The sequence below is a fragment of the Varroa destructor genome, unplaced genomic scaffold, assembly GCF_002443255.2.
Source record: "Varroa destructor unplaced genomic scaffold, Vdes_3.0 BEIS01000005.1, whole genome shotgun sequence".
Lineage (NCBI taxonomy): Eukaryota > Metazoa > Arthropoda > Arachnida > Mesostigmata > Varroidae > Varroa > Varroa destructor.
Genome location: NW_019211458.1, coordinates 30,277,788 through 30,291,539, shown reverse-complemented (window position 1 = coordinate 30,291,539; position 13,752 = coordinate 30,277,788). Strand labels below are relative to the sequence as shown.

The following is a 13,752-nucleotide window of genomic DNA, read 5'->3' as shown; positions in this document are numbered from 1 at the left end:
CGATGTCCACGCTCTATCTTAATCTATCGCTTCAGGATTTAGTTATTAAAAAGAAGAACGAAACATTGGCTCATTCATAAACTGTTTTTCTTTATAGTTGCAAACACATTGGATTGTCATGTATGTTACATTCTGTTGTATATGTATACGTATATTATATATATGTATATAAAAAATAATGTGAATATCATCATTATCGCGATAATTATTATGAATTGAACGTTATAATGAAAGGTAGCACAATGAGAGGACAAGGTAAAATGGACCAACGAAACAGACGATAAGGTCTCCTGTTCACGAAAGCACCTTCCTCACCGAAGTCGAAGTTTGTTTGGTAAACAATCCTAATCATTTCAGCGTTGAGTGAGGGCCTATAGGAAACTTCACCATCTTGACGATAGAGCGCATTCTTCGAGGAGCGGGCAATTTCGCTACAAGGCATACATTGCAGTTAATTTGCACCGCCTGGTCAGTAAAAACACGTATGGGTGAACCAGTAAGCGATAATATTGAAATTACATATTTATATCCATAATAGTATTAACGATTCTACTGCACTTAATGAATATTTGTATGTATTTGCCGTAATGATATACAGATGTGATGAAAACATGGATATATATATATATATATATATATATATATATATATATATATGTATTCCGTTAATTATTATGGTCGGGATATGTATAGATATCGTTGAAAACCCACACACGTACAGTGTCAAACCCTCGTCCACATGTTGGCTGTATTTAGCTTTCTTCAAAGTTGAGTGTAGTCTTTGTTCGTGTCGTCCCGAAGGGCGAGATGTTTTTCATCTCCCTGTTAAAACTTCGTCACAAGCTCATATAGTCTCGTACATATTTTGATTTCGTATGACAATTCATTTGAGGCCGCTTGCTCTTGACGATAGAGCGTAACGTTTCCGCGCATCTAACACAGCACTATCTTTGTACTCGAGTTAAGATGTACACACTATTCATTTTTTCATAAATATATTACTATATAAACAAAAACCATGGTAGTTCATGGATCCACAATAGGTAAAACACGGGACTGGGACGCTAGCGATTCAACTCGGCTATCTAGTCTTACAGGGCCAAGATTCGCTTATCAGTTAGTCAACATTGACCCATCTCGTTTAAATCATTTCTTCGGAGAGACTTCCTTCCCGTTTCCTCCAACCTCTTTAGTCAAAAAATAAGATATTAGCACTCGTCCAATCGTTCGGGCGGACAAATGGAGAATGCTGATTATGCGCGTGCCTTTAATATACACAAAATGAATATTCCCTTATGGTAATGCTGAGTTAAACTTTGTGACGGTTACGTACTCTCGTTATGCTTAACGTATCGCGTCCAGAAACAGCCAAGTCGACATCTACTATCATTTCAGCATCTTCGGTACATATACAACAAGCATCAATCAAAACCGAGTCCACATCGTTGTACATAAACAAGATTCTTACAATGGCGTAGGGCCCTTCCTACCCATCTACAGTAATCAGCACCGTGAGCGTTCTACAAAATTAGGCTAGATCATATTTTATTAGTTTGCAATAAATACACTTACTTCTCTCGTTTCGCGAAGACAAGAATACCACAAACTCGATACCGATACTTGTTCATTTCAAATCACTGTAATCACATTAACGGCTAAACCGGCTTTGCAACAAATTGACGCTTCAATCGAACGCTAGGAAAACCCCTCTTGGCAGTATTGCATTGGAAAAATTCAAGACACGGAAAATTTAGAAATTGCAAATACCTTCACAAGTGATACCCAACAACGTTCGTATAATCCTCGTCGGTCTCGTTTTCCGAATCTGGGTCTGGGTCATAAAACGAACATCACGCCAAATGCACACTAATTACTTAGAACAACCACTACGATTATCAAATTCGCAATGAGAGCTCTATCTGTTTGAACAATTGTCAAATTCGCCTATTATACAAAGACGGGATCTGTGAGAGGAAAGTTGCAGGAACTTCTCATCGGAGGATGTAAGGAGCACACCCAATTGTCGCAGTACCCAATAACCGACGTCTGACAGAGTTCAATTGCCCCCAAAAGTACGGCTTTCTACTTGTATTAACACGACCCACTCACGCGATTGCTGACTCATCCAGAATGCACGCTAAAACAACATGTTTTAGCTGACGACATGATATATACGTATGTATATATATATATAGATTCGATAATACATATCAGTGTACTTACAATAAAAACACCGCATTTATTATATCATTGAAGCATCGTCAATTGTGTAGTTTCTGTATATTATAGAATTATCAATACTACTCCTAATAATGAAAGCCCTTTGCACTGTAATAATAGTGGGCTGGTGTTGCCACCATAGTGTCCTCATATCCACCTAGGACTCTCATGTAAATCGCTCCTTTAATGTGATTTTTCCGCGTTTCATTGTACAGAAACGTTTCAAAAGTTATCATAATAATTATGTTTTTCAAAATCGATTTTAAAGAATTTCCTTCGCTATCGGGGCTGTGAGACTATGCGGTAGATGCGCTGATTTCGCTAGCACAACGAACATTCTGCTGATTTATCTAATCTGACCCAGTATATACGTCAGCTGAGGTCAGGAACGAACGGCGTGCAAAACTGGCTAGCCGGAATTTAACATTCAGTTATCATGCGGCAGCTAAAAATAAGTTCCCCACCCACAATTTTTTCCATAAATTGACGATGAATTGAATTTCACTTATTTAATCGAAAATACTCGCAATACACAATCGAGTCAAATAGTGGAGCGTGGGCGGGTTTTATATGTTAGCCGAGTATTGATATATATATATCAATACTCTCTCTCTCTCTCTCTCTACCGACCGACGTTCGCGATGGTTCATTATGGTGTATATTCATCGAGTGGGGTGAGAGTGATGAACCGCAAGCCTTTATTCTTCGTGTGGTATCCGAATCAGGCACAGTGCTTTTAGTCCGCTGTTTAATCAAACCCATTGTATAATGCAATATTATTTGCGCCTTAAAATTTTGTCATAATGTCAACACAGGGCATGTCATTTCAGGTCAAACAAAGTACGATTGGGTTGCAGTATACCGTAAATCACATTTGTTGCAAAACTTCGTTGCAGCGCAATCGCTGTTGGCTTTATTAATCATTCAGTCTTTTTTTTTTTTTTAAAACGAAGTTCTTATCATTTTGTTGGCTTAGATCAGTAGGTCAACGGTCGTTGTAGCAGTTGTCCCTATTGTGTCCTGCGCTTTGTTGCATTGATTAACAAAGTTGCGTCTTTGTGTTTCTTTGCATTACTGTCACAGAGCCCAGTTTTCTGTTGAACCTACGCTGTCGTGTGGTCACTTCGTAGACTGATGTTGCTGTTGCTTGCGGAAAAGCTCGCACGTGTTAAGATGCTGGGATATGTCTTCCTTGACGACAGAGACATCGCAGTATCCGCATTTGAGAAATTGCCGACCCTGGTGCTTTCGCGAGGCATGGTTCTCGAGCTCGATCGGGGAATGGAAGCCGAGGTCGCATACGTCACAGACGTGCTTACGTCCATTTTCGTGCACCTTGAGATGATTGTCCAGGTCTAGGAAGCCCTTATTGCAGATATGGCACACCTTCTCATATTTTGGAAAGATGAAATGACATAAGCGCATTAAGTGAAGCCTTAACCTCAGTCTGTTGAGCAAACAAAGCTATGCTATGGAGATTCGTTAGAAAACGTGTAACATCATCTATACAGAAACGATGGACAAGCCAGCTGACTGGTCAAGGCTAACACGCGTATCCCAAAACATAACCTGTTGACGCCTATTCGAGCGGTTGCATTGGTTGCCTACCTTTGTCTGCATGTTACTGGTATCGTGCGCTGCGGACCGGTGCCTTTTGTAGAGTTTGTAGTCACTCGTTGAATATGGACAGTCCCCGCAGACGTACTGCCAAAACTGTCCGGCCTTTCCTCTCGAATCACTGCCGCTACTCTGGCTAACGGAGCTCGCCGCCGCCGTCGTCGTCAGCGCTTCGATGTCCGTTCCCGGCGGAAGTTTCACGACAGTTACCGCAGGATGGGTTCCCTGATGAGCCGAAGACGTCATCTGAGCCTGATGTGGATGCTGTACCGTCTGCTGCTGCTGAGTTTGTTGGTGTTGTGACCCTGTGATCTGCACGTTGACAACCGGTAGCGGCAAACCACTGGTCGACGTTGATTGCACGACATGTGTTTTAGGCAAAAGCGTTAGTGTTTTTGAGTTCGTTGGAACAGCCTGCATCTGTACAGACGGTGTTACCTGCACTGTGGGCAACTGCAAGTTTGTCTGTCTCGTATGTGACGTTGGGCGAATCGGGACAAATTGCGGGAGCATGAGAGCGTTACCGGTGCTTGACGGAGCCAAGGTTACGACTGGCCGAATCATCATTGACGGCACGAGGCCGCGGCTAGTCACGTTGACAACGGAACACTGACTTCCAGCCGCAACAGCCGCGGGACTCATCGAAGGTGAGGAGTTGACTGTCAACATGTTGCCAACTTTTACGCTGGCGGAGTTCGCACAATGAGCAGTGGCACTACTGCTACCGACGATCTTCGTCGTGACCAAGCTCGTAGGGCTGGGGCATTTCGTGTCCTTGCTCGTATTGTTGTTCGGTTCCACATCAGGAACGATAAGGTCGAGCTCCATGCTTTTGCTTGATGATACTTTCCGGACTCCTAAAAGGAAAATTCGGCCAGGGCGAGATATAAACGGGTGTTAATATGCTTCAGTTCTAATGAAATATATAATAATATAGCACAAATTGCAGATTTGTTTCTCTGCTAGTTTGTAACACGACGACGACGACGACGACATGTTAGAGAAGTTAGATACACATATGAAGTTTGAACTAGAAATGTGGATTTTTGAAAGCTACGATCGCCTCTACGTTGGAACGTTTGTGTTTTGTAGTCAGTCTACCGAGCTCTCTCATTCAATACAGCAGAGTGACACGAAGTAACTTTTATCGCATTCTTGGTATATTACAAATGCATGTTCTGCCAGTCAGGCCAGCCTGGATGTATCTGACATGCGGCTGTTCGATATTGATTTCCGACGACCCGACACGGGACCAACAGGACTGCCGACACTGTCTTCTGAAAGAAAAGCAGTTTATCAGTACGATGTTCAATGCTGGACTATTTGTCCACACCCACCAGCGTCAGCTTTTCTCAGACGATTGGCTTTTCCAGTATTGTTCTACTCTAGACAAAAGAATACAGCAGATTAGAGAAATAAATAGATACTTTATTTTCATAACCGGATGATATATAAGCCTAACGCCTTATAGAATAAAGTACAATAGAAAATGAATAGGTAGTAAAGATACCCCTAACCGAAAAATGACTACTCCAATATGCTGTTGTGCACCAATACGAATAACATACGTCTGTTTAGATGAAGTAACAATGATGCTAACAATAATAGCAGTAATATAATTCGAGGTTTCGTGTTCGGGTTTTTTTTTGTACGTTGCCGACCTTTCGCCTGGTGTTGTCACACCTTCGGCGTCATAAGCCGCTCTTGGTCCACGAGAATATAAATCACATAATTACACGATGGAACGTTTGCCTTTGATCACATTAGTTCAGTACTTTATCTCTACTTCGTACACTACTCTATGGACCACTCGCTTCAATATATTGACGGTACCTGTAAAAAGAATCCATTTTTCAGCAAGCATACACATCATATATGGAGAAGTCACCGCACGGTTTTTGCGTTCATTATCTTTTGTATAATAATCAGAATGATGATAATAATAATAACGTTATTATATCTATGCTGATATTAGTTCAGTGGATTATCATTGCAAATAAAATTGCACGTTCAGAACGACAATGTGACATATTGGTGGTACGGAAGATACTTTTTCCCAGCTTTGTCTTCGTTGCCCTGGTCGTTGGTTGCTACTATCGCTATGATTGTCATTAATAACGTGTTTGTACATGTGTGTGTGTGTGTGTACAAATATATCGCTCTTCATTACATTACTGTAGTTTGTATGTTGTGACATTGTTATAGGGTTGTTTGTGCTAGTCGCTAATGATTTGTTATTATCTTATGAGAAACAGGAGATAATAAGAGTATAGATGTGGTCGCCGTTGATGTATCTCAACAAAAATATGAGACCGCTAGGACTGGGTGCCACAGAAAATTGCACAGGCGAAACAGTGGGGTCGAAGCAGCTCTGCTTCAACACGTTGCGGATGTATGTCTCTTCTTTATGATGCTGTGTATGCTACTCCGACTTATGCAAAATTAATCATTATCATATAATAACAACAATAAAACTAGCAATATATGTTTCTATAAAAAAGTGACAATAATTATATTTGATGCTTTCGTAGGGTATTTGAGAATTCAACGCGATACATAATAACAATGATAAAAATAGTACCGATAGTCATCTGATTGTATAAAATCTCAAAGGAAATGATGCAGCCACGCGTACGAAGTCATAGTGATATGAAAGGTTGATTAAAAAACGCCAAGGTTGAACGGTAGCGTTGTAAGTGAAACAAAAGTCGACAGAAATTTTTTACTGAACCTAATTAAAAATCTAATACCACACCCTCGGCTGGGTTATCTTATGAGGGAACAGTAGTTTTCACAGTGAACGCTCAACCATGCTTTTGTGCGCGCTCTGTAATCGACCCTCACTGTGGTCGATCGGTCGGTCGCTCGCTCGCGTCTCATTCTCTGCTTGATCGTTTTATAACCTTGTGACATGGCATGCGCGCCGATTTTCTATTCCATCTGCCTGCTAATAATAGAAGTGGCAGAAAGGTCAAGAACTTCTTTTGCTCGTTACTTCTAATAGGTTATAAATTTTCAAATGAGAAATTCGATTTTCTAAACTTCCCTCACTCGAAAGTCCACTTCTTTCTAGGAGTTCGCAAACGCCACCATTTCTATCCTTAAAATAACAGAGTGAATTTTATACAGATCGTGCTAAAAAGGGGTGATACCGCCGGTGAGTGCAGCTGGGTGGGACAAATCGACACGGTGTCGCCATACAGAGCGTATTAGGCGGAAAAGGACCACCACATATGCCAGCGACCTTTCAGTATATGCTATAGTCTAACGATAATTATACAGGGAATACTATAGCAGTTAATAATAACAATTGTGTTCGTCATAGAACAGCTTCGGTGTTCACGCACCCGAACTATATCTAAATAGAATAGTTAATTAGTCAATCGGTTAACGTTAGGTATCGATGATGATAGAAGTAATTGCGTGCACGCTAATTTGTTACCACGTTCGGTACGTCGTCTCTAAACGTCATCGACCGTAAAATAACATAGCAATAATACATCTCTATATTGTAATGATAGTAATGACGGAAGTGGTGTACGTACCGCTGAAATAGTAAAAATAATGTCAGAATATCAATGCGTGTAGTTGTTATGATCATAACTGCTATATATAATATAATAGTAATAGGAATATCATTGAGAGGGATACTCTCTGACTGGACTGGGCATTCCGTGAGGGACGGTGAAGCGAAGGAATGGATTAAAAGGGCAGTTCTTAGTTCGCTTTTTCTTCTATCTCAGCTTGAATGAACTAATTTAGATTCAGAAACTTGTATTAACAGTAAGGACGCTGCCAGGCAAACATGCCTCGATATACACGTTATAGTAATTTTTTTAGTGTGGAACGACCTGGCCATTCGAGCTTATGCGACTATAGCGCAGTCGGTGAAAGTTTCGCTTATGGAAGACCGATATGTTGGGCGAGTGCAAACTGCAGAAGACCGGTGACAGAATGGGTTCTTCCATGGTTTCTTAGCATATAGGCGTCTTATCGTAGTCAAAAAAGAGCTAACAAATAGAAGCTGCGTGAAGGAAAAACCTCTTCAGCCAAATTCGGTGCCAATGCCCGAAGGCGAATAAACGAATTCTCAGTATGTATAAGTTGGTTTGCGGAAACAAGCCGATGTATGAAAAAGTAAAAACCTCCCCAGCGCTCTGAGGCTACTGAGTAATCTTCACGCTGCTAATTCGAATTATCTCAGATGCTCGTTTTTTTACAGCGCCTAATAGACTACTATGCTAAAGTAATAGTGCAATCCTATAAACAAATTAATTGTCCAATTGTTGTGCGCATCACCTCTCGGGTCGGGACACAGATTTTCATGATTTTTTGCAAGCAAAATTCCGAATCAGTATCTAGTGCCAGTGATTTATTTTTCGAGATCTGTTCTGGCTAAAAGAAGACGTACGCGTCCGCGCGCATTTCTTAGTCAAATGGCGAAAGCAAATATGTGGAAAAAAGCAAAAAAGGGTTTGCTCAAATCATAAATCGGCCGTGTATATCCACGGTTGCCTTATAAGCGCAGGGCCATCTTAGTCTGCATGTTTAAATGTCACGAATGTTACGAATACACCCATTCTTCCCGATCATCACTTGTCACCTCGGTTTTTCATGTCAATACCCATTGATTGAATGCCGCCTCGAAGTTTTAGACGATAATCGATATTGCCGTTCTTGTAACTTCGTCATAACAGCAGATTATCGCTTTGAATCCGCCGTTACATGTTTGTTTACAACCAGTATAATAAGACCTATTCAGATGATGTTAACATAGAGACAAATGAGATTCAGCGAGATTCGTTTCACTGCATACACCATATAGCGACGCAATAGGGTGCCAGGTGGGACACTGTTTTATCAGAATCTGCCAAACCTGAAAATTCACAACGTAGAAACTATACTTTCCGCCCAAGTTCATAACCTTTGTAATCTTAACTTCCTACCTAAACTTATTGTAGCATTTTTTAAGGAGACTGAGGCCAGCCATCAAGTGCCAATGACACAATGGGGCATGAGTCTGGCTTTTGTGACCCTATCTGGACCAAAGATCTCGATCTTAGCAAAGTAAACGCATGGTTTACGATATCGCGAATTTTTTCGGCATGTATTGCGCCCCTGCTGCTTCGTAAGGTACTAAACCAAAAGCGTGTCCCACCAGACAAGCACGTTAACCACGTATAACGGCACACTGAAAAAGGACGCGTGCAATATATTGGAGTGAATTCCGGCTGATAAATCTCAGCACAAACAAAATACAATGAAAATATAATATGTCGCAGGTTCACTCGTCATGACTTAAATTGTAGGAATGCTTTTTGTTTTGTTCATTAACGCCTATATATTCCCAACAGTGGGCCGCATCTGTTTGGGTTGTTTCAGTATAGGCAAAAAAAGTGTAAACATTTTCGTTCGCCCATTTTCCTCTCCATTTTATGCACCTCCTCCGATATATATATATATATATATATATATATATATATATATATATATATATTATCACCGGTTCTGAATCGTATCGTGCGGGGCCCGACGCTCCAAAGGGTTCCCCGACTAGTACAGGGGACACCGGGACAGATAAAGCCTTCAATTACCTTCTTCAATTAACTTCAATTTCCAACTTTATACAGGGCATCTTCTTCCCGCAAGGAGGGGTGCGTGCTTGAGATGCGTGTCTAACAGTCGTAGTTGTATTTTTTTGTGATTTGTGTTGTATTTTTTTGCGGTATTTTCCTACTGCAAGACAATCCACTGATGACTTCAAATTGATCTCTGGCTTGGCGATACGAGTTTGTGGCCTCTCAATTCGATACCTGAACACAACTCATCACCTGTCGCCTTTCAACTCACCAACTCATCGTGTTCCAATTTATCTAATTAGCATTATCATATCCGCCTTATTATTACGTACAGATAAAACTCGTTTGCCCTTTCACCAGCAGGCTCGTTCGTGATCTTTTGCAATAGCATTCTCAATGTGTCCAACGGTGCTATTGCCCTGAATCTATGCTATGCTGTGTAATTTTTTGCTGTTGCCAAACAAACACCGCGATTAAAAATAAGGATGCCAACAGTCTATACAAAAGGTTCCTTCGCCTCAATTCTACTAGCACAGAACACATCGGGGGGTACTTCTTGTCACTTTCCTCACTACAGACATCGAAGATCTGGTCGTGAAACAAAACGTCTCGTCGAGTAGTTATCAATAGCTTCTATTTTTCGTTGCTACGTAATATTATCGTCACTCGATCCTCAAGCTTGCTCTTTCTACCTATTGAAACCTAGAGGAGACCTAATCAAGATAGCATATAGCACTCTTAGCAGCCACCACATTGTTCCTTTTTCTGTTCGGCGTTTCACAGTTGGTTGCATTTATTTTTATTGCTATCGCTGCAATTGCTGCTGCTATTATTGTTATTGTTGTCGCTTTCGTTGTCGTATTTGTTGTCGTCATTATCAACCATAATCCTTATAATGCACTTAAAATATAATGAAATGTTATCCAGTAGTATTGAAGTGTCAATAATGTCAGTATTGTTTGTTGTTCTTGCTAATTCGTTTTGAATAGAGCGGGAACAAAAGAGATACAAAAAGCCCCACACGCCCGCTTGATAGTGGTGCTTTTTAGCGTGCTGTCGTGTTGAACGTGACATATAGACTTGTATGACATAAATTAATAATAATGATGACAACAGTAGTAGGTTCGGTAACTGCGACTTGGTTCCTGTTCCTATGTCCATTTGCTGTACCAGATGATTTATAGGATCGCACTTTTACTAAGCGTCAGCTATCCCCAATCAAAATACAAATTTGTTTTACACAAGCTAAGAATTGTGCTCTCGGAGAACAGTCATGGCGAAGTATTCATCGTGTCGCGGTCGTGTTTCCGTTCCAGTTTTTTCGAAAGTTCACTGCAGCTCATTAGGTGACGGCGTACAGCGCTTCGGTCACCGGATGAATAATGACAGAAGTTGCACTTGAACGGTTTCTCACCGGTGTGAATCCGCCGATGTGTCTCAACGCTGCTTTTCCTTGTGAAGTTCTTGCCGCAGATGTCACACTGGAATGGCTTTTCGCCCGTATGAACCCGCATGTGCCTCTGGAATATCGATGCAACTAGCGTCCGGTAGGGGCAATAGTCACAGCTGAAGTATTTGCCCTCCTCGACCACGCTCATCTCCATGCCGTCAGGGAGGGCCCAGCCAAAAGGAGCCATTTCTTCAAGGGACGAATCGGGTTCGGGAAGAATTCGCATCTCCATGTTACTCGGAACTGAGAAGATCTCGTCGTCTGAAAAGCGTACAGGGTTCAAACATACAAAAAACCACAACCCGCCGGTGGGGTACGCCAGTCAGGCCGACAACGATGAAGAAGATTACAGAACAGGCGATTCATTTCGTCCGGAGATCCAGCACACAAAAGGGATAAACCGAGGTGAACAAGAACAAAAAACAAATAAAACAAGGAAAATCGATATAAAAACTCCACATCATTTTCGGTAAGTTAGAGGCAAGTAACAATTTAAAGGAAAACTCGATTACAACAGATTTATAGTTCTCAGAAAAGTACACATACCTGATTCCCAGATATATTTCCAAAACTCAAAAATGAAACAAAAAAATTTAAAAACAACTTAAAAATTGTGCTCCGCTATTACATTGTACGTAAAAGCACAGGGAACCAAAGCCAATAAAAGGAGGACAATAGAGAACACAAACAATGAAAACTAATCTTTATTACTAGCTCGAACTCAGAACAAAGGCTTCATGGGTAGAGTGAGCATATGTAACATGGAGATCCAATGATGAAGACAGGTGCCGCCATGAAAAATTTTAGTGCACGTCAACTCTTTCCCCATTGCTATGAGAATGGACGACCTCCGATCGTTCATCCTGTAATTGCGACGAGCTTGCTCACTCAATGCGACCAAACAAAGAAGACACGCCTTGATTTTTCTTAATTGACACAATAAAATCAGACCATCACATATTTATTTGTAACCTTTATCGCCTTTTTTTCATATGAATTCCACTGTTTACTTTTTTCATAGCCTCTACCTTTGCGTGCACGTATAACACCACCGTGCTTCTATACATGCTACACGCCCTCAGGTCATGTGATACACTGACAGACATTTTACATTCACAAGTAGCATTAGGGTTGCCAGCAAAGTTGTTATAGTAAATGCCTTCTTACTGATCGTTCACGCGAAAGAGTGAATACATTTTTTCATACATACGCTTACGTTGGTGCGTATGAAGTGCCTTAATACAGGTGGCCTAGATCCATCGACATCAGTTGAAATTGCTTTTGCATGAAAGCACTTCGTACGTAGTGGATATAACGCTATACACTCATGTATCGAAATCATATCAACCAGTCGAACTGTACGGGCCCTGGTTGAATGGTTCTATTTGATTTGGTAAAAATGAGCCGTTCGATACGCTCATTGAATGGACCCATTTGTCCATCATGATATTGTTACACACAATGATAATAACTTACATATGACGCTATTTTTGATTAGTCAGGTAATAGTACTAATAACAATAGTAATACATAGACTCTGAGACCACAAGTGTACAGAGCTGCAATCATTTCCGAGTATACAGAGGGCGCTTTATTTGCCATCGACGACGTTTATCACATTCATCTATGCTAATATGCGAACAACTCGCGGTGGGTCTCACATGGCGCGGTTGGATTAGAGGTAGCAGATGTTTCTGTTTAACACTATTTAGGTTTGTTCGAATTATTGTGCCACATTACACTGCGTATAACTGATTTTTTTTCATAATTATAGGTTTTCACAAGTATGTTTTGCTTGAAAAACCAGCGGGCTACCCGGCAGTGGAAGCACTGTGCTGGAAGGTTTATCGCAGTGCACCTTAGTTTGTTTAACTTCGAGCTTGGGGATAAGCAAGCGGAAAATCGTTTCCGGAAAAACATATTTTCATTAATGCAAGTAGCAAGTGATTAGTAAACAACAGCCTCGCCTGAAATTGCACTTCACTGAGTCATTGCGTATAGACGCATTTTTGATTTGAGAGACCCACAGTCAGCGGTGCGAGTGCTGCTTAACCTCGCTCTCGGGTTTGACACAGACACACAGACGCACACACGCAGGATTACTTAGTCACAAGAAAACATTTTAACGATGCCAAACATCCTGCTTGTCTTATTCAATATGGTTCATCATTAGATACATTACAGTAATAGGTACCCGCTCCCATTGCCACAATCTCAGGAATGTAATACCGTGCTGTACATTTCATCTGGAACTTGTATAGCGTATTGCAGCCGTTAAGAACAAAGTCACATGTTACATTGTTACAATACACCGCGTGCCGACGTCACATTCTAATAGTATTACAACTGTTGCACCATAATGTACATACAACACATGTAAATCAGCTGTTATTACGTTTTACCCATGCTAGCTATGATCAGCTTGTCTATGTGACTCCCCGCAGCTCAATGTTGTTGTTTGGCTAGCTACATATGTTCCCCATTTTGTTCTGCGTACAACAGTTCCCGAACTGTTGTCTAGACAAGCTGTTGAGAAGATCACTAGATACTTTTACTACCAGTCTCCGTATCTCGCTATCAATGTCCCATTTTACGCCCCCTTCTTTTATCCCTTGTTTCTAAGCTACTAGCGACCCCTGCCTCCTTCCCTCTGCGGTGGCTCACAATAGCCGCTAATGCGACGTCTGAAGATGCCTTTTCAACGTAGCCCTATCAGCGGCTCGATACCCGCACCGCGTACACGCATAAGGCCGTTCTCTAGAATGCGTTCGTTTGTGTATAGCCACACTATATCGCTGTGAAAAGCGTTTCCCGCATACGTCACACTCGTACGGCTTTTCGCCCGTGTGGACACGAAAATGCCGTCGAAGACTGTAGGTACCCGCT

At 41.3% G+C, this 13,752-nt stretch overlaps 1 protein-coding gene across 1 annotated transcript; it reads right to left on the bottom strand.

Moving 5' to 3' along the window:
• Nucleotides 1–70: 70 nt before the first annotated feature.
• On the bottom strand, nucleotides 71–13,542 carry LOC147755528 (uncharacterized). The gene is made up of 3 exons (XM_086990500.1): nucleotides 10,691–13,542; nucleotides 3,829–4,725; nucleotides 71–3,606 (listed from the first exon to the last, which is right to left on the bottom strand). Exons 1-3 carry the CDS (start codon nucleotides 11,096–11,098, stop codon nucleotides 3,340–3,342), a joined length of 1,572 nt encoding a protein of 523 aa, XP_086846626.1. The 5' UTR covers nucleotides 11,099–13,542; the 3' UTR covers nucleotides 71–3,339.
• Between the last annotated feature and the right edge of the window lie 210 nt (nucleotides 13,543–13,752).